Below are 20,543 nucleotides of genomic sequence, written 5' to 3' on the forward strand. Positions count from 1 at the left end.
GTGGTCCTATTCATCACTGGCCAGCTCCACTATCTTCTTCGCATACAACGCAAGGAGCCTCATCTCCGCCACTCCCCGCCTGTTCTGGAACTCTGGCGATTATGGTGGTCCAGTTTGTCCTGAAAGGAAACAAAGGGAGGGACGGAGTATAACAGAAGTGGATGCAAATCCCACTCTAGAGACTACACGTCATGGCAGAAGTGAGAGAGTGCTGCAATGTCAGAGTGTCATCTTTCAGATGAGACACTAAATTGAAGCTCTGTCTGAGATCTTGTGTGGAAGTAAAAGATTTCACTACTTCAAAGAACAGCAAGGAAATTCATCACATATCCTGGCCAATACTTATCCCTTAACCAACATCACCAGATTATCTAGTCATTACGGGATTGTTATGCTTTTGAGAGCTTGCTGCATACAAATGGCCATCAAGATTTCTATTTTACAACAGTTAATCCATGTGAAATGTGGGACTGACTGATTGTGAAGTTGTCTAGGATGTCCTGTGGCATGACAGGTCTGACAATAAATGCAATTTCTTTCCGTTTCTTCAATGTCCATATCATTGGAAAGTCGATAAAGTGTTTCACACGATTTAATTATTATGCTGTTATCGAATATTTTCTTACACTCAACTGATCGCAGCTGGGGCAGCTGCATTTGCCCTGGTGTGCTAATTCATCCTATAAAGGGTGGATAAAATCCCATTGTAATTGTGTTCTTCATGAGTTGAAAGCAGGCTATAAAGTTTTTAAAACTTCACCAGAGGGAGCTAAGAGCTATTTTCACACATTAGTTTCTAAGCTGTGTGTGATATTACAACCAGCCACAAAGATTTGGACGGGCTTCATTCATACAAAACGCAAAGAAATGCTTAAACTAACAGCAAGGTAGATAAGCAGGAGGCTGGAAGAACAACAAGCCAGGCAGCATCAGGAGGTGGAGAAGTCGATGTGTCAGGTGTAACCCTTCTTCTGGGCTGGGGGTGGGTGTGGGGGCTGCTGTAGATAAAGAGGGTGGTGGGGGCAGGGTGGTGAAGTGGCGATTGGTGAAGGCAGGTAGCCAGTACGACCTGGTTGATCAATGAGAGGAATGAATCTGGTTGGTGGCAGGGAGGAGTGGAAGGGAGGGGGAGGGGCTGGGAAGGGAGTTGGGGGATGGGAAGAGAGGTTATTTGAAATTGAAGAACTCAGTGTTGAGTCCTCCAGACTGTAGGCTGCCGAGGTGGAAGGTGAGGTGTAGTTCCTCCAATTTGCAGCTAGGTTTGTTGTGGCAATGGAGGACGCCAAGGATGGTCATGTCAGAACGGGAGTGGGAAGGGGAATTAAAATGAGCAGTGACTGGGAGGTCCGGTGAGTCCCTACGGGCCCGGCCAAGATGCTTGGTGAACTGTTCTCTAAGTTTACGTTTGGTCTCCCCGATGTAGAGCAGACCACATCGGGAGCACCTGATTCTGTAAACTAGGTTGGAAGAGAGGCAGATGAACCATTGTTTCACCTCGAAGGACTGTTTGAGGCCCTGGATGAAGGTGAAGTGGGTGGTGTGCCAGCAGGCTTTACATCTTTTCCGGTTGCAGGGGAAGGTACCTGCTGGATCAGTGGGGTTGGTGGTGAGAGTAACACAAACCAAGGAATGGTGAAGGAAATGGTACATGCAGAAGGCAGAGAGGTGGGGAGGAGATGAATGGGTGGGGTCTGGTTGGAGTTGGCGGAAGTGTTTAAGGAGGATGCATTAGATATGGAGACTGATGGGGACAAGAGGGACTTTGTCTTGATTGCGTTTGGTCGGGGGGGTGTGGTTTAGAGTAGAGGAATGGAGGTGGTGTTGTGGACGGCTGTCTGGATAACAGAGGGAGGAAAGACATGTTGTTCGAAATAGGTGAACAGCTGGGATGCTTGGGAATGGAATATCTCCTCATCCAAACAGATGCGGCATAGGCGGAGGAATTGTGAGAATGGGATGCAGTTCTTGCAGGATACTGGGTGGGAGTAGGTGAGTCTAGGTAGTTGTCAGAGTCTGTGAGTTCATCATAAATGTCCATTTGGAGACTGTCGCCGGAGATGGAAATGGAGAGGTCAAGAAAGGAGAGAGGTGTCCAAGATGGACCAAGCGAATTTGAGGGCGGAGTGCAAGTTGTGGGTGAAGTCAATAACTGCTCCTGTTCAGCCTTGGTGCAGGGCTCTGCACCGATGCAGTCATTGATGTAACAGCAGAAGAGTTGGGGCACAGTGCCTGTGTAGGTACTGAAGAGGGACTGTTCAACAAAGCCAACAAAGAGGCTGGCATTGCAGGGCCCGAGTGCCCATGGCCAACCCCTTGATTTAAAGGAAAATGGATGAGTAAAAGAAAAAGTTATTGAGGGTGAGGACCAGTTTGGCGAGGTGGAGAAGGGTATTGATGGAAGGAGACTGGATGGGTCTGTTGGACAGGAAGAAGCAGAAGGCCTGCAGGCCATCCTTGTGGGGTATGGACGTGTATAGGGACTGTACATCCATAGTGAAGACAAAGCGCTGACGTTACTGTAAGAGGTGGAGGGCATGGTTGGTGTTGTGGATGTAGGTGGGAAGTGTCCGAACCAAGGGAGAGGATGATGTCAAGGTAGGACGAGATGGGTTTGGTGGGGCAGGAGCATGCAGAGACGATGGGTCGGCCGGGATAGCTGGGCTTGTGGATCTTAGGGAGCACACAGAACTGAGCAATGCAGGACTGGAGGGGACTATGAGATTGGAGGCAGTGGAGGGGAGATCACTGAAGTCTATGAGGGCACGGACAGTGTAAGTGATTTTGGCCTGAGAGGTCACGGTAGAGTTGTGGTCAAGGGGGAGGTAGGACGTGGTGTCAGAGAGTTGGCGTTTAGCCTCTGCGACATAATCTGGAGAACGGACTTCTACCACTGCCCGCCTTTGTCAGCAGGTTTGATAGTGAACCAAGAGTTGGTGCGGAGAGAGTGGAACACTGCATGTTCAAAGGGGGTGAGATTGGAGTGGGTGAGGGGGATGGAGAAATTGGGGCAGGTGACGTCATATTAGCAGTCAGCAATGAAAAGGTCTAGGGTGGGTTTGACCAAGTGGAGGAGGAAGGTTGGAGGTGGGAGAAGAGGTCCTCAGAGGGAAGTTGGGAGTTTTTCTCAAAGAAGGAGGCGGAGACAGAGGTGGTGGAAGAGCTCCATGTTATGTTGGGTGTGGAATTCGATGAGGTGGGGGCAGATGGGTATAAATGAGAGCCCTTTCCTGAGGGCAGACTGTTCGGCTTCAGAGAATTCAAAGTTGGGGGGTAGTGAATGTGTGGCAAGGCTCAGGGGTAGGGTTTTGGGGGTTGCAAGGGGCTTGAATGGGGGTTGTGGGGAGAAGGGTGATGGCATGTGATGAGTAAGGGTTAGATGGGGTGTGGTGGGGGGAGTGGGTGTGGGAGAGAAAAGGAAATTGAGAAGGGGATGGGCTGGAGAGTGGGAAAAGGTGCGGGGGGGGATGAGGTGAAGGAGAGGTGGAGGGATAGGGTGCATTGTGGGGGTGGATCGATGAGGAGGGAGAGCAGGTGTGGTGTGCTGGCTGGCTGGCTGCAGGTAGGCGGTAGGACCCAGGGATTACCCTGGGAAATGGATCAGAGTCTTGCTTGCAGAGTGGGCGGGGCCAGAAGCTGGAGGGAAGTGGAGGCCAGTCCAAGTGTTTTTGGCGCCAGAATCCGGGGCAGTGTTGCTGGAGATGTCCGGAGTGGAGACGGAGGTTATGGGTGAGTACCTGGAAGTCGCAGTAGGTGGTTACAAAGGCACAGGTACCTACCTGAAACCGGAAGTGGCATCCGACCCACAAGTCACTTTGGACTGGAGAGGCCCATTGCTGGATGAAGTCTCCATGTGGGAAATGGCAGCGGCAGTGGGGTCAGGGCCTGGTGACAGCTGGAACCAGGGTGCAAATTCCAAACAATGAGCAAGTTCTCTGACGGGAGGTGAGAGGAGCAGAGTTTTGCAGACTTTCGATTTTTTTATATCGGTTATGGAACTGAGAAACTTTGTTGAGCTGGTGGATTCTGCATTGGATGTAGAATTGTAGAGGTCTCCCACGTTTGGGAAAGGGAGCTCCTTGAGCTGGGGGAGGGTAGAGGAGAGGGCATGGAGGTGCCTCTGCGTCACCGAGAGAGTGGAGTGGAGAATCCAGAGAGAGAATTGCTCATGGAGGCATTGGAGGATTGCAAGTATGGAACATCAAAGGTGGGTTCAAATTTGGAGAGTTTAAAATGTATCTGCAGGCCTTGAGGAATGGGATGGTTGCAAAGACAGGTGCTCCTAATGTGGTCTTCACTGCATCGGTGAAACCAAATGTAAACAGAGTACAGTTCACCGAGCATCTCAGCCGGGCCTACAGAGGCTGACTGGACCTCCCAGTCACCGCCCATTTTAATTCCCCATACCACACCCTTTTCTGACATGACCATCCTTGGCCTCCTGCATTGCCACAACAAACTTAACTGCAATTTGGAGGAATAAGGCCTCAACTTCCACCTGGGCAGCCTACAGCCCAAAAGGACTCAATAAACATGGAGTTCTCCAATTTAAAATAACCTCCCTTCCCATCCCAGCCCCACCCCGTTCCTCCCATCGACCAACCAGGTCGTACCCTCGACCTGTCTTCACCAATCCCCACTTCACCACCCTGCCCCCGCCATCCCCTTTACCTGCACCTCCCCCTTCAGCTAACCCCAGTCCTGAAGAAGGGTTACACCTGAAATATTGACTCCTCCACCTTCTGATTCTGCCTGGCTTGCTGTGTTCTTCCAGCCTCCTGCTTGGATTCCAGCATCCAGCAGATTTTTTGTCTCAAGCTAAAAACAAACTGCTCTTCACAACTCCAGCCATCACTATACTTACCACAGGTAACTGAAACAGCAGAAAATACCATTTACTGAAGCCAAGCCAAATAGAAAGGGACAAACTGAATTGAAAATAAAGTTCAAACGAAGTGAACATACCTTCATGATAGACGTGATGATCACCTCCCCAATGGTCAAACCAGCCACTCCAGTACTCCATCACCATCTTAGGCTTCCCAGGCTACAAAGTGAGGGAGTAATACACAAATATTTACTGCTCAGAAGGAGATCACTATAAATTGATACACACAAAATTTGATGGGGATAGACAACAATGGGAGCATCAACATTTGAGTTAGTGGTAACTACTTATAGATTGTAGGCTCTGCTTCCTCAGTTATTAACTTTCAACCTGCTCCCTTTTCCTTCTCCTCATCATTAACTGAGTTAATTCTATGGTGAGAATATGTTATTCCTCGTCCCACTGGTTATTTCTCAATTGACAGCTTGATCTTTGAATACTGACTGTGGATGGCTTTACAGCCCAGATGCACATTTGTGGAGTGAAACTTCACACAAATGCAATGTGTGACTCTCTGCATGCATCTTTGGTTAGCAATCGATAGAAGCTGTGTTTACCCAGGGTTCTGAAATTATCAAAAGCATCTATACCATTATCTGGCTAAGACTAATGTAAACCAAGAATCCAACCTTCTAGATTATATAATTTTCTGAATGTTGTCCCACTACATCAAGTTAAAATGACAAGTTCTATAATATAAAACCATTAAATTAATATAACAGCTGTATCCTGCTTATGGTGTTATAGCTGAACAGTCTTCTTGTGAACAAGAACTGCTGGTGATTCTGCTTTTCACTTTTATACCATCTCTCGACCAATCTTTGTTTCTTTGCTTGTCTCACTACTATCATCTTTCACTATTAGCCTTTTTAGAATCAATGGATATAGAAAAATGACAGCACCAAAAGAAACCATTCAACCCATTTTTATGTTGTTTAATCTCTCCTGCCTCAAAGGTCACATAGAAGGTTACCACACAAGATAAAAGCACACTGTAGGAGATAACATATTAAACATGGATAAAGGATTGATGGGCTAAAAGGAAGGAGAGAGTAAAGATAATTGGGATTTTTTTTCAGATTGGCTAGTTATGGCAAGTGCAGTGTCACAGGAATCAAATACTTATAATCTGCATCAATGACTTGGACAAACAGCCAAAGGCTGTTGCTACCAAGAGGAATGGGAAAATAAAAGTTATCCAAAGAAAGTACAGTGTGCAAAGAGATCCAGAGAGGTTGAGTGAGTGGGCAGAACTTTGCCAGATGGAGTGTAATGAAGGCATTAACTAATGAAGAAAGGATGGACAAGTTAGGTCTTCACTTACTGAAGCTTGGAGGAAATGAGAGGTGATCATATTGCAACTGAAGAGATTGTGAGGAGTCTTGTTTGAGTGAATACTTGGGAGAAGGTTTCCTGGGGATATCACAGGAAGAGGACATAATTACAGAATAACAGGTCAAGACAAAGATCAAGAGGATGATTTTCTCTTAGAGGGTCATGAGTATATGGAATTATCTTCCCCAGAAAGTAGTGGAGGCTGGATCAGTTATTGAATGAATTTATTCAAAGGCAGAGTAGGATTGGTTTTGAGATGCACAATGTGGTCAAGACAGGAGACCACAAGCAGACCAGTCATAATCTTATGGGATGAGACGAAAAACTGTAGAGGCTGGAATCCAAGGGAGACACGCAGGAGGCTGGCGAACACAGCAAGCCAGGCAGCATCAGGTGGTGGAAAAGGGTTACACCCAAAACCTCAACTTCTCCACCCCCTGGTGTGCCTGGCTTGCTGTGTACGCCTGCCTCCTGCCTGTCTACCTTGATCTTATGGAATGGCGAAGCAGGGTCAAAGAGCTGAAGGACTGACCACTCCTCTGTCCCAAGATCACTGACCCTCAGTATTTGTCTTGGCTCCTGGTCTGCTGTTTCCCCAGCCACCGTCCTTCAGCAGATTTAGGAACAGTTACATTCTCAAACACTTCTCAGTTCTGACATAAGTGTACCAACTTGAAAAGTTCCTCTCTCCACAACTGTACTAAAACATTCTACTGTTGCTCTAAGACCCTTCTGTCAGCACTTCACTGACTCAGAACTGAATGACTAATGTAGATGTATAGCTGAGAGCTGAACTCTGTGTTCGTGAACTCAGTCATGCAGTTGCCTGAACAATGCCTGCAGTCCCCATGCTCCACCCAACTTTTTAACAATGGAATGATGTGCTATTATGTTAATTCACATTCAGAGTTCAAGACATGGTCAGATTTTTCCACAACTAACAATCTTGAGCAAACAAGGAGAATATATAAAAATAATCTTACTGCTAGACTTTTCATAAGTGTCATTCCAGAATCCAGCTTCTGAAAGTTGATAGTTGGTAAAGCTGTAAATGTATCAAAATGGATTAGCGCAAACAGGCAATTTATTTTACCTCCTAAATTTATAGCTTCAATAGGAACAATTTACCGTGTGTATAATGTGGGGTTGTCTGAATACCATGTCCACTTCTAGTCGCCCTGTTATAGGAAGGATATTACCAAGCTGGTGAAGATTCAGAAGAGATTTACCAGGATGTTGCCGGGTACGGAAGGTTTGAGTTATAAAGAAAGACTGGATAGGCTGGGACATTTTTCACTGGAGCATAGGAGGTTGAGAGGTGATCTGATAGAAGTTTATAAAATAATGAGAGGTACAGACAGAGTTAATGGCAGTTGTCTTTTCTCTGGGATAGGGGCTTTCAATATTAGGGAGCACATTTTAAAAGTGAGATCAGAGAGATTTAAAAAAGACAACAGGCAAATCTTTTTACACAAAACATGGTTCACACGTAGAATGAACTTCCTGAGAAAGTGGTGGATGCGGGTACAATTAATGTTTAAAAGACATTTGGATAAATACATGAACAGGAAAGGTTTGGAGGGATATGGGCCAGCAGCAGGCAAGTGGGACCAGTTTAATTTGGGATTATGTTTGGCCTGGACTGGTTGGATCAAAGGGTCTGTTTCCGTGCTGTAGGACTCAATGATTCTATACAGCAGAGCTTAGGCTGTAAACTGAAAAATTTTGGGATCACAAATTTGGAGGCAGTTCTGGTCATTGTGAAGTTCTGATCTAGTTTGTGAGGACGCTGCTCCTTTCATAAGGTTATGTGGTCCTTGGTTTACTTTCCAGTGAGGTCATAAAGACACAGATTCTGATGTGTCTGGTTTGGATGGGTTTTTAGAGCCAATCTGAATATAGCTAATATACACTAACTCAGGCAAAAGGCTTTCAAGTTTAAAATAAAACTTGTACAGTGAAAACCAGTTCTCCCAGCTCAGGTTTTGTCTGGTCTGGGTTGTGGGAGTCTGTCTGTGCAGAGCTGCTGGTCAGTGGGTATCCAAAACATACAGGTACATGGAAGAAGCTACATGGGCGGCACAGTGGCTCAGTGGTCAGCACTGCTGCCTCACAGCACCAGGGACCCGGGTTCAAGTCTCACCTCGGGTGACTGTCTGTGTGGAGTTTGCACATTCCCCTTGTGTTTGTGTGGGTTTTCTCCGGGTGCTCTAGTTTCCTCCCATAATCCAAAGATGTGCAAGTTAGGTGAATTGGTCATGCTAAATTGCTCATAGTGGCAGGTGCATTAGTCAGGGGTAAACGGATTTGGGTGGGTTACTCTTCGGAGGGTCGGTATGGACTTGTTGGCCAAAGGGCCTGTTTCCACACTGTAGGGAATCTAATATAAAAGGTGTTCCATGCTGGATCTCTGACATCTTTTCTGTCTCTGCTTTTACCTTTTTGCCAAGGGGGTGTTTATGGGGACTGCTGCAGGCATTTGGAACAGCGTCTTTAAGTTACGGTAGTCAGTTGGGTTCCCGGATCGGTTAAGCTATTCCGTATTCTGTGCTCTTTTGCTTGTGTTGTGTTTCATTCGGTACTCTACAAATAAATTCTGTTTTGTTTAAAACAGAGGGGTTTTGACCAGCTGCATCACTCCTGAAATATCCACTTATCACCTGCTCAAAACAACTAGAAAAGTTAAGGTCTGGGCTACCTTCTTGAAATATTTCAAGAGGGTCTGGTCCATAGCAGATTAGGGGCTCTTTGTGGGATTTGTTCTTTAGTTACAATTTGGGATTACGGTTGCTGGACGTGAAGGCAGCGAGTGGTAGGTGACATTGTCTTTTGTTCTGGGTGTTGAATTAGGTTGGTTCAAACAGTGCTTGGTCTAAGTAATGGCTCTTTCAGTCACCGAGAGTTTTCTGGGGGTGGAAGAAGTGGCTTTTACAACAGGTGAATAAGACCAAGCTGCTGTAATTAGCAGACAATCTGGAGTTGGAGCGGTCTCCTTAAGAAAAGGAGATGATTACAGCAATAGCTCAGCATTCAAATTTGCTTGAAACACCAACAGAGTCTTGAGAGATAGCTAAAACTCAATTGAAAATGAAGCAGCTTGAGTTCAAAGCAAAAGAAAGGAAAGGGGCCAAAGAAATGAAACTGTTTGAATTACGATTAAAAGCAAAGAGAAAAAGATCGGATCGCTTTAGCGGAACAAGAAATGGAGAGGGAGGGAGCGAGAGAGAGAGCAAGAGAGCAGAAAAGAACAAAGTTAGGGAGTTTAAACTTCAGAAACTGGTTCTTAGACAGGAAAGTCAGCTCCAAACGATGGAAATGAAGCTGAAGATAAGCCTAATGAGGACGAGCAAACCCATGATATCCAAACACCCGGTGAGAAACTGTTGAAATTTTTTAAAGAATTGGCTAAATTTGATGAGAAAGATGTGGAAATCTCATTTGAAAAGGTGGCTAAACAAATGCAGTGGCCAATGACCATGTGGGTTTTGTTGATCCAAACAAAACTTGCAGTTGGAGCTACTGAGGTATTTGCATCACTATCAGCAGAGGTATTTGGGGTGTATTGTTATGAAGATGTGGGCATACTGTACCTTTGAGAGAGTTTAAAGCAACATAACTACCTGACAGCACCAATGGTTCTAAAAACAAAATATAATGTAACCTTTTGGTCCAGTAGTTAGTTAAAGAAACACTCCAATCAAGCTTGAATTGAGTATATTAACAATCTTAAAAGCCAATGATACAATGTGGTGTTTTGGGGGTATAAGACCAGGGAAAATTGAACAGTTGGGAGGAAAACCGCCATGCCACCAGCATGTAGAGATGGCCTGAAAAATAGCTCTCTTAAAGGTACCTTTATCGATCTGTGACCTGTGAAGCATAATCCCTAAGAAAAGACGACAGATAAAAGATTCAACAGCTGGCTGGTTTTGAAAACCTGAATGTTTGGTAAATCTTAATCGGGGGCTTTTATCAGACTAGTATTGTAGAGGGGAAAATAAAAGATAGGTTAGAGGAAGGAGTTGTAAATAATTGTTAGTTAAGTATTCTCTGTTATACTTTAAGAAATAAAGTTGTTAATTTTTACTTGAAATAGTTGTTAGCCTCTTGAATTTTCACAGATTACTGCACCGGATAAATCTTTTCTGTGATGCCAATTTAAATTAAGCAGGAGGGTTTACCCTGTGTCGTAACAGTATGAGGAGGTGAAGAAAGCCATTTTAAGTGTGTATGAGCTTGTACTAGAAGCCTACACACAACGTTCCAAGAATCTCAGAAGGGACCCTGGTCAAACCTACATTGAGTTTGAAACAATTAAGCAAATTAATTTTAAGAAGTGGATTTGAGCATTAAGAATACAGCAATGCCTATGATGCTCTTAGAGAGACGATTAATTTGGAGAAGTTCAAAAATTCACTTCTTGAAGTAGTGAGAACTCATGTGGAAAAGCAGAGAGTTAAAACGGCAAGATTAGCAGCTGAAATGGCTGATCATTATGAGTTGGCCCATAGATTAAAGTTTGGCTTCCAACATCAATTTCAACAGAAATTCAGGAAAGAGAGATCCTCATGTGGAAAAGCGAAAGGTAAATCTGTGAAGATCATAAGGATAACTTATCATAGGGTAAAAAGTAAACCCTTGAAGGTGTTGTTTAAGAGAAGTTTAAAAAGCTCCTGTGTGTTCACTGTAATAAAGTAAGCCACACAAAATCAGTGTTGGTGGGTTAGGAAAAGCACTGGGAAGCCAGATGTAGGAAAACAGGATAAGCCGGTGAATCTAGTTGGAGTGGTAACAAAAAGCACAGTGGATGCTAAAAAGCTGCACCAGAATATACAAGTTGGTCGGAGGTTGGTTAAGGAGGAAGCACCAGATCTTCTTAAACCATATACCCGCGAGTATAAAGTATACTCGCATAGGCCAGGAGCAGAGAGAGATACAGTATCCTGTCAATCTTTGATGTTGAAAGATGAGGAAATGTGCACCTCTGAAGGACTATTGCTAGAAAACATGCTAGTAATTGGAATTTACAGCGAGACAGAAGCACTCAACTATATAGAGTGAGGTTAGAGTGTTCAGTGAAGAGTGGAAAAGTTGTGGTAGGGGTCCTGGACAAACTCTCAGTGCCAGGAATATAATTTGTCCTTGCTAACGACATAGCTGGTTCACAAGTAGGAGTGCTGCCTACTGTGGTTGAAAAGCCTGTGGAAACTCAGCTAACAGAACGACTGCAGGACGGATATCCTGGGATTTTTCCCGTCCGTGTGATAACAAGCTCACAAAGTCACCAGTTGAAACGGTTACATCAGAGACTATCGTAAAGTCAATGCAGTTACAAAGACGGATGCATATCTGATTCCGCACTTGGAAAACTGCTGAAAAGGTGACACTAGCAATTCATATTTCTTAGTTGGACTTGCTCAAAGGATACTGGCAGGAATCTTTGTCCAAAAGAGTGAAGACAATTTTGGCTTTTGTAGAATCACAGGGAATGTATTAGTTCAAAGTGTGAATAACATGCCAGCCACATTTCAGAGATTAACCAATAAGGTCATTGTCCAATCACCCAACTGTGTCGTGTACATATAGATGATCTGGTGATTTTTAGTCACACAGGGAAGGTTCATTTGCAACATTTATAAGAATTGTTTGATCAACTTTGGGGGGCAGGCTTGGTGATAACCTACCTAAAAGTCAATTTGCCAAAGCCCAAGTCACTTCCTGAGCCTTGTTATTGGACATGGACAAATGGCTGCAAGGGATGTGAAAACAAAGGTAACTGGAGAATTTCCCATACCATCGACAAAAAGAGCAGTACTATGATCCCTGGGATTGAGTGGATTTTATTGGAAATTTCTACCAAATTTTAGCAGTGTGTCTGCTCCATTCACTGAATTACTTTAGAAATCAAGACGTTTCAGTGGACAGTGGACTATCAGGAGGCATGTGACAGCCTGAAAACTGTGTTAACCACTGCCCCAGTGTCAGCTACACTTAATTCTGCAAAGCCATTCAAGGTGGCTATCAATGAGAGTGATGTGGGTGTCGGTGTGCTCTTACAGGAAGATGGTGAAGATAGAAAGACTCATTGGATATTTCTCCAGGAAACTGAACATTCATCAGCAAAAATATTCAACAGTTGAGGAGACTTGCAGCTTGGTGTTGGCGTTACAACATTTCAATGTTTATATTACCAGTAACGATTCTGAGACAATCATATACACTGTTCATAACCCATTGAGGTTTGTGGAGAAATTTAAGGACAAAAATTCCAGATTATTTAGATGGAACTTGTTGTTACAATTGTTTAATTTGAAAATTGTGCATTTGGCAGGATAAGAAACGTGATTGCTGAAGCATTGGTCGAGACTTAGAGAAACAGAGGCATTTATTGATGGGAGTAAAACAGACTGTAACAGAATTTAGTGTGCATGCTTATAGTCAATGGAATGTATGTAGGTGTTGTAGTGTACTAAAAGTGTAAGATTAAGGGGTTTTAAAATGAAGCCATCTTTGGATATTGATGGTTCACATTTTTTTTAAAAAATGGGGAGGTGTGATTATGCTGCCCCTTTACCAAGGTTGTGTTGTCCTTGGATATTTTTCAGAGGGGTCGTAAAGACACAGGTTCTGATTTGTCTGGTTTGGATGGGTTTTAGGGCCAATTTGATTACAACTATCAGACACTGACTTAGATGAAAGGCTTTCAAAGTTAAAAAAACACTTGTACAATGAAAGGGGAATGGCCAGTTCTCCCAGCTTAGCTTTTCTCTGGTCTGATTTGGTTTGGGTTTTAGCAGTCTGGCTGTTCGGAGCTGCTGGTCAGGTGTTAGCTGGGAATCCAAAAGAAACAGCTACATGGAAGGTGTTCCATGCTGAATCTCTCCTGTAAGAACCTGTGTCTGATTTTACCTTTTTGCCAAGGAGCTGTTGGGGTAGTCTGTTGGGTTTCCAGATCGGTTAAGTTATTTTGTTCTCTTTTGTTTGCGTTTTATTCAGTACATTGTAAATAAATTCTGTTTTGTTTAAAACAGAGGAGTTTTGACCAGCTGCATCACTCCCGGAATATCCACACTACACCTGCTCAAAACAACTAGAAAAGTGAGGCTCTGGGCTTCCTTCATGAAATGTTTTAAGGGGGTCCGCCTGGTCCATAACAAGTTATAACAGCTATACTCCCTAAGAGACTCTCACATTCTTAGTCACCCACAATAGGGGTTTCATTTAGGGGTTATAACAACCTTCAAGGCTGAAGATGGGGTTGCAGACAGGAAAGGTTTAGAAAGCACTAATGCATAATCTAGAGGGTAAGATGCAAGATTCCAAGAATGCGGAAGATCATTTTGCTCAATGAAGTTTATGTTATTTGAATAATTTTAGAGCTATGGTGTTATGCACAGGTGTGCATGCATGATTACATTGGTTGCTTTCCCAAGGCAGTGGGAAGTATAGAGGGACCCAATGGATGGATGTCACAGCACTTATTATCACACTACAGTCAGTGCATCACATCAACAGCACATGCAGAAAGCTGCAAGAACATGCCAAGTTGAGTAGATGCAACCAAAATATGTTTATTCAGACTCTTGGGAACCTCACCTCTCACCCCCACCACTTCTCAACACCTAGTTAAGCGGTTGTTTAAATGTTGGTGGATAAGGATCCGCCAGTCAAGTTAACTGGTCACTGAACTGCGCTCAGCAAAGTATTACAGAATGGCTGTCACCTGTTTTGTGAAGTTCAAAAAGGAATAGTATGTTCATGATCTCTCTAACTGCAAAGAACAAGACACTGTGCATTAATATATGTATTTTCCAGTACACACAAGAGGTGGATAAACAATCTATTGTTAGGGAATCTGGCAAAAAGTCTTAGGCTGCCTGGACAAAAATTTTAATGAATCATCGGAATACAGCCATGTTTATAATGCCATGCTACACAATACCAAATGTTCTCTCTCAAAACTGATAGATCATACCTAAAAGATATTTCACTAGGTTTGGTGCTTGAAAAAAAAACAAACCGAAACTGTTTTATACATAACCTTTTGCGTGTACACCATTCATGTGCCTCATTTCCTGGGCAATTACAATGGATATTTACATAAAATCAATCATTTCCCTAATCTCCCAAAATGGTACTTACCTCCTGCGATTGATCCTTTACTTAGCCCATCTTTGTTGTCGCAAGTCATGAATAATTCTGAGATCCCTCTGTTTGCTAGGGCCTTTTGGGGTTAAAAAGATAAATTACTTTGGGTCTCTTTATTCAAACTTCTTGCAAGACCTTCAAACAAGGTGGCCTGAACAATACTTGCAATGTTGAGAAGTCAGTGTTTCACCTTCAAAAGTTTCCAAATAGTCATTTGGTATAACAGAACTTGAGTGTAGTTGAAAAGCCATTTTGTTGAAGCTTTATGTATTGCACTCATCAATATGTTTAGCAATCATCATCTTCATACTTGTGCATTCGCCATGGCAATACTTTTACCAGTCAGAGTCCATTTGCCAACCAATTATCACAATCCTCTAATCCAACATAAATGTTATATTCCCTTTACCTTGTTATTTCTTGTGAAATGTTGATGGAAATTGGGGGCCCTTTAAAATGGAATGTTCCTATTATTTACCACACAGTGTAAGATTGCATTTAACAGCAGGAACTAGTTTTCCAAACTTCTAGCAAATGCAAACAAAAAGGAAAGGTCAGAAGAGTCACTGAGGTTGTGATACCACATTGAACTAACGTCCAAGATTTACAAGATGCCATGTGTACCTTTTTACCCACGTATACAAAGACACAAACACAGATCGAGAGGGAGGCAGGCCGATGGATGGCGAGAGAGTGACTTGAATGAAACAGACGCACAGATAGCAGGTATGTGAGCGGGAGAAACAGAAACAAACAAACCGGGGGAGAGGGAGAGGGAGGGAGATAGGGAGAAGAAAGACAACGAGAGAGAGAGAGAGAAACATCAGCTCGAGGTAACAACAGATTTCACTATCACCAAATGCAGAGTAACATCAAGGCTGAATACTCCACTATCCTAAACTATGGTGGCTCACTGCCTCTGCCTCTCCAGTGTCCAGAACAGTTTCAAGATAAGCAAAGCATTCTCATTTCTTACTGAACTGCTGCTTCCTAAATTGAAGTGATCTGTGATTTGCTTAAAATGATCAACTACCTCTTAGGTAACTGTGATCATGAATATTGCTTTCATAAGTACAAGACTAAAACTTCAACAAAATGTGCCTTTTAATGATTTACAGATAATAAACTATATTGCTGGATGCTCAGAATGATCAGACATTATTAGAGGATCACATTTGAGCCTTTAAAATATACATGTTTAATGCTGAGTTATTCTTATAATGTGTAACCATATGAAGTGGATGTACAACTGGTGAATGAAGTCATCTGAAGTAAGTTTGGGCAGGCTGTAGGGACCACTTCATCACCTTCCTCTGTATGACTAACATACATGTTTGAATGACACGCTCATGCATTTAGCGCAAGTTGGGAAGTGACTTCACATTATTGATAGCATTAACAGTTCATCGACCTTTGGAATAAGGTGAGTGAAGTCCCGCACATGTAAATATGCGACATAGTGCTATATTAGGGAGGGAGCTATATTTAATCAATAGAAATATTCACCCACCCAAAGGTTTGGTAAATCAGCACACAAATACTTCAGCTATATCTCCAGCAGGTGAGAATAGGACTGTTACTCTCCTCCTGGACAGCTCATGAATCCAATAATTTTAACCATAAACATGCTAAACAGATAAGACTGTACACAACAGCATAGAATGAATGCAAATCACACCTTCAAAACACCAGTTTACATAACATTACAACAGCAGGGTTGATCCATTTGATATGTACAGCAAGTTCAAATAATTGAAGGTATTCTTCACTATTTGTTCAAAACTTGTTCTGAGCTCCTGGTATGAATATCGCAGAAATGTGGATGATGCTGCAGCATGGAACTATCTTTTATATAGCAAAATGCACGATTGTCAACTAGAAGGTTGGATCCATAATGGCACAAGAGACAAGAAAGAGAAACTCAGTTTGTCAAATCCCCTCCCTCCACTACTCACCACTCGCTTAACCTGGAATTTTAAAACAAATGCAGAGGAGAAACGTCATTGGACTCATGCATTTCATTTTATAGAAACCTATGATTTGCTCTTCAGAAGGTCAACAATCTCTTCAAGATATCAAGAGCTTTTGACTCCATTGTGCAACTCAGTTAACTATACTGAGGTACTGATTACTTTTCACCTGAAGTACTTCCTGATCAGTCCTGAAAACACTCTTTAAAAGGTTAATACTGAAGCATTAAACCCGAAGGAAACACGTAGGAAAAGGCCCGGTGTCTGGATTTCTCCCACAAGAGGGAATAGGAGTTCAAAAAACAAGTTACTATTTAGACATTTTGTACTCTTCTTCGAAACCCTTACCACAATTGAGCTCATATTGACCTGGGAAACAATCTATCATTCACCTACCTGTCTCTCTCTCCCTCCTTACCACAACCACCACTCCACCCCTCCCCATCTCAACCTTGCTTGGTTGTTCAGGCCCTGGATGGACAGAGTGGGAAACAAGACTGAAAATGGCATCAAGGTACATTATTTTCATTCACATAGCAAAATAGCAAATAAAATTACCTCATACACAAATTTCATATACTTTGGATCTTTGTCATAGCCACCGTATTCATTTTCTACTTGTACAGCAATGATTGGACCTCCTTCTTTGTACTGCAGAACAAGAGAACAAAATGGGAAGTTATTTTAATGATTAACATTCATGTTTTGCATCACCATTATTTCTTCTTTCAACCAATCTTTTTCCACTCAGGAAAGTGTTGATATTTTGCAAGGATACAGTGTCATATTGTATCAGGCACCTTCCGAATATTCACCCAAGTCAGTTAGGAGTCTAGATTAGAAAAATCAGAAATCTATGAATTTACAACCTTTTCCTTGAACCACTAAGTGGGTTGTACACAACCAATTGGCTGGCTAGACTGCCACACAGATGTGGGGACAGGATATATATACACAAGGTGAGGGTGGTAGGTTTCCTTTTCTAAGAAATGAGTTGCATTTCTGTGATCCCCCACAATTGAAGAAATTGCTGCCAAGGAGAAAGGGGGAGATGTTAGGAGAAGTAGCCAATAACCAGTCAAGAGTTTTATGGAGGATCGTAGAGAAGACAATGTGGAGAAAGTGATGGATTTAAGGTCATTACAAAGTTAAAAGCATTTTCTGAAGTTTGAAGTAAACTTAAAGTGCAGGCTCAGCTGCCTGAATGGAAAGGCTGGAGACAAGCTGTTCAAAAGTAGATAGATGTAGCAAATGGCTGTTAAATGGATACCTGAGTTGTGTTTGTTGTTTTGACAACAATTTGAATTTGACCACTTAGTTTAAATTACGCCCAGGATACCAGAAGCCAATGGAATTTGAATTTTCTTGTTTTGACACCTGGAAACCACTCAAATTATAAGAATGCAATGTCTCATTGGGTGGGGGGGGGGGGGATATATAAACCCAGTATTTTGAAAATTAGCCAGACTGCAACTGACATAGAGCCAGAGTGCTAGCTGCCCATCTAACATCTTGCTCTCAAAGAAACCAGAAAACACCCTCTACCAAAAGGTACCTTTTTCATGTAAAACATACTCGCATTAACAAGAAAAAAAATGACCGAGGGATATCAGACGGAAAACTGAAGACTATGGAGAAGACAGTCTGTGCAGTCTTGAGATTAAGTTAATATAACGTTTAATAATTGCGGTATTGGTACAGCATTTTAATAGAATTGGAGTCAGATAATAAGTAATTCAGAAGGGGAGTTTGGATTTCTGAATAGTTTTTGTTTAGTGTTCACTATTAGTGTCAGGAAATTAAAATGTTTTTTTTTTACATGGTGGAAATTAGTAGTTCTCTGTCACTCACACATTTTATCAAATCACAAGGCAAGGCAAACTTTTCTGCGGGTTTGATTTTAACTAACAGAGGGGTCATAACAGGAAGAAAATGTCCATTCACACACAACTGCAGAGGAACTGCTGGATATAAACCAGGAATGGCTACTGAAGAAAAGCGTTAAGATCACAAAGAAAAAAAAGTTATATCTTCACAAAGCTTTGGGCTTAGTGCAATTGCTTGTAAGAAAGTCAATGTTTGACATGATGAGGGTTGGTTAACAAAGAGAATACAACCAGGTCAGAAAGTACATCATCGGCCTAAAACAATGCTTAACAGATTGTAAATCACAAGTATCTGGATCACATCAAATGCCAGTTGCTAGAACGTCAGCTTGCCAAGTTCAAACAATAGATGGAACCTGAATAAAGTCTACAACATAAACAGTATTTTTCAAGAGTCATGGCTGTACAGTTGCAAGATTACAAAAACTGATTGACTGGTCAGGCTCACCTGAAAAGGAATAACTTTAGGAATTAGTTCATCAAAAAAGTCATCAACTGCATCAGTAAATCCAGTATAAGTTGTGCGCAGTTTCATGGTCTTGTCTCTCAGTAACCAACTACAAGGAAAAACAAATCACAATTTAAATTAAATTAAACAATTACTGATTATCAGTTTCCTGCAACGTTCATTATTCTTTAGAATTAGTACTGACAGTAGTGACGAAATAAGCCCCAAACATTACTGGAGTGTTCCTCTCAAAACGGAGTTGGGGGGGGAATGATACGGGGGTCAGACAGAGGGAGGAGAGGGAGGAGAGGGAGGAGAGGGAGGAGAGGGAGGAGAGGGAGGAGAGGGAGGAGAGGGAGGAGAGGGAGGAGAGGGAGGAGAGGGAGGAGAGGGAGGAGAGGGAGGAGAGGGAGGAGAGGGAGGAGAGGGAGGAGAGGGAGGAGAGGGAGGAGAGGGAGGAGAGGGAGAGTTGTTAGAAAATTTGTTTGTGGTTTAGAAACAGCAGAGCCTCAGGGTGATCCGATACATTAGCCGTCACAGAAACATTGTTCAAGACCACAGCTGGATACTTAGCATAGAAACGGATGTGTAAACAGGAAGGTGGAACAGTGGTCAAAGATAGTATCACTGCATTTTGTTCAAAGACAGTTAGAATAGATAAGGTTGGAGGTGAGAAACAGAAAGGGAACAGTGATCTTGTGGGTATTTATTATAGTCAGGAGGAAGTAAAACAGAGCTTTATGGAAATCTGCAGGTCAAGTGGAGTCGTGGTGGATGGTGATTTCAAATACTCCAGGGTAGATTGGGAAAAAGGAAGAGTATGGGGCACATAGGGGAGAAATTCCTGTAACTTATGGAGGAGAACTTTCTGGAACAGTACATTTCTGGGACTATCAGGGAAGGAGCTGTCTTGGATCTGGTCCTAGAAAGATGAGGCAGACAAGTGGAGTATGTCAGAGTGAGGGAGCATTTGGGAAATAATGATCATGATACAATAAGGTTCAATTTTAAGTTGGAAAAGGATAAAAGTAAGTCACTGAGTAAGATTCCAGGCTGCAAATGGGCAGGTTTTACAGGTTTAAAAGTTGAATTGGAAGAGATTGATCAGAAACACATTTTGGTGGATAGAACAGTGGATGAAAAATGGAAGGATTTCAAAAGGAGTGATGAATAGGGTGCTGGCTAACTACATACATATAAGAAAAAAAAGGTCTTAAAGTTAGAGTACCCTGGAGGACATTGAGAAAATAAGGAAGAAAATGATCTTATTACCAGACTAGTAAAAGTGCTGGAAATTAGGAAGAGTATCTCAAATGCAGGAGAGTGGTTAAGGTTGGAATAGGAAAGATTAAGAGATAACATGAGGAAAGGATTGCAGGTTGTAGTAGAATAAACAGTAAAAATGTTCTTCAAATTTTCCAAGTCGCTCTGAACAGGGGACTGGAGATTTATAAACCCAGGAACGACAGACTTGTTCGTTTGATGTAATAGCAGGAAAACTGATAAAGGCCAGAATACGAGATACGATAAACGTACATTTGGAGGAGAATAATACCAGGCGGTTAACATGGCTTTGTTAATGGCAGGTCATGTCTGACAAATTTGATTGAGTTATTTGATGAGGTGACACAGGCAACGGATGAGGATAGTGCTGTGGATGTTATTTATTTGGACTTTCAGAATGATTTTAGAGACAAGGAAATGTGAGAGAAATTGGGATTATTCTCCTTAAAGCAGAGGAGATTAAGAGGTAAGCTAATTGTGGTGCTCAATATTATGACAGGGTGAAGAAGGACATTCTGTTTCCACAAGTTGGTATGTCAGTAACTAGGGGTCAATTTTAAGATTGTCAACAAGAAAGCTATGAGTGA

The 20,543-nt window shown here is 42.6% G+C and overlaps 1 protein-coding gene across 1 annotated transcript in view; it reads right to left on the bottom strand.

The window, feature by feature from the left end:
* Nucleotides 1-20,543, bottom strand: part of glb1l2 (galactosidase beta 1 like 2) — a 92,555-nt gene that overhangs the window by 34,306 nt on the left and 37,706 nt on the right. The window contains exons 5-9 of the mRNA XM_043676815.2: nt 18,673-18,781; nt 16,897-16,989; nt 14,363-14,444; nt 7,204-7,265; nt 4,963-5,044 (exon numbers count right to left, since the gene is read on the bottom strand). Coding sequence (XP_043532750.1) covers nt 4,963-5,044; nt 7,204-7,265; nt 14,363-14,444; nt 16,897-16,989; nt 18,673-18,781 — 428 coding nt within the window. The remainder of the gene's footprint in view (nt 1-4,962; nt 5,045-7,203; nt 7,266-14,362; nt 14,445-16,896; nt 16,990-18,672; nt 18,782-20,543) is intronic.

This window comes from Chiloscyllium plagiosum, unplaced genomic scaffold, assembly GCF_037043375.1.
Source record: "Chiloscyllium plagiosum isolate Xiang-an unplaced genomic scaffold, Cpla_swu_hap1 HiC_scaffold_29, whole genome shotgun sequence".
NCBI classification, from domain to species: Eukaryota; Metazoa; Chordata; class Chondrichthyes; order Orectolobiformes; family Hemiscylliidae; genus Chiloscyllium; species Chiloscyllium plagiosum.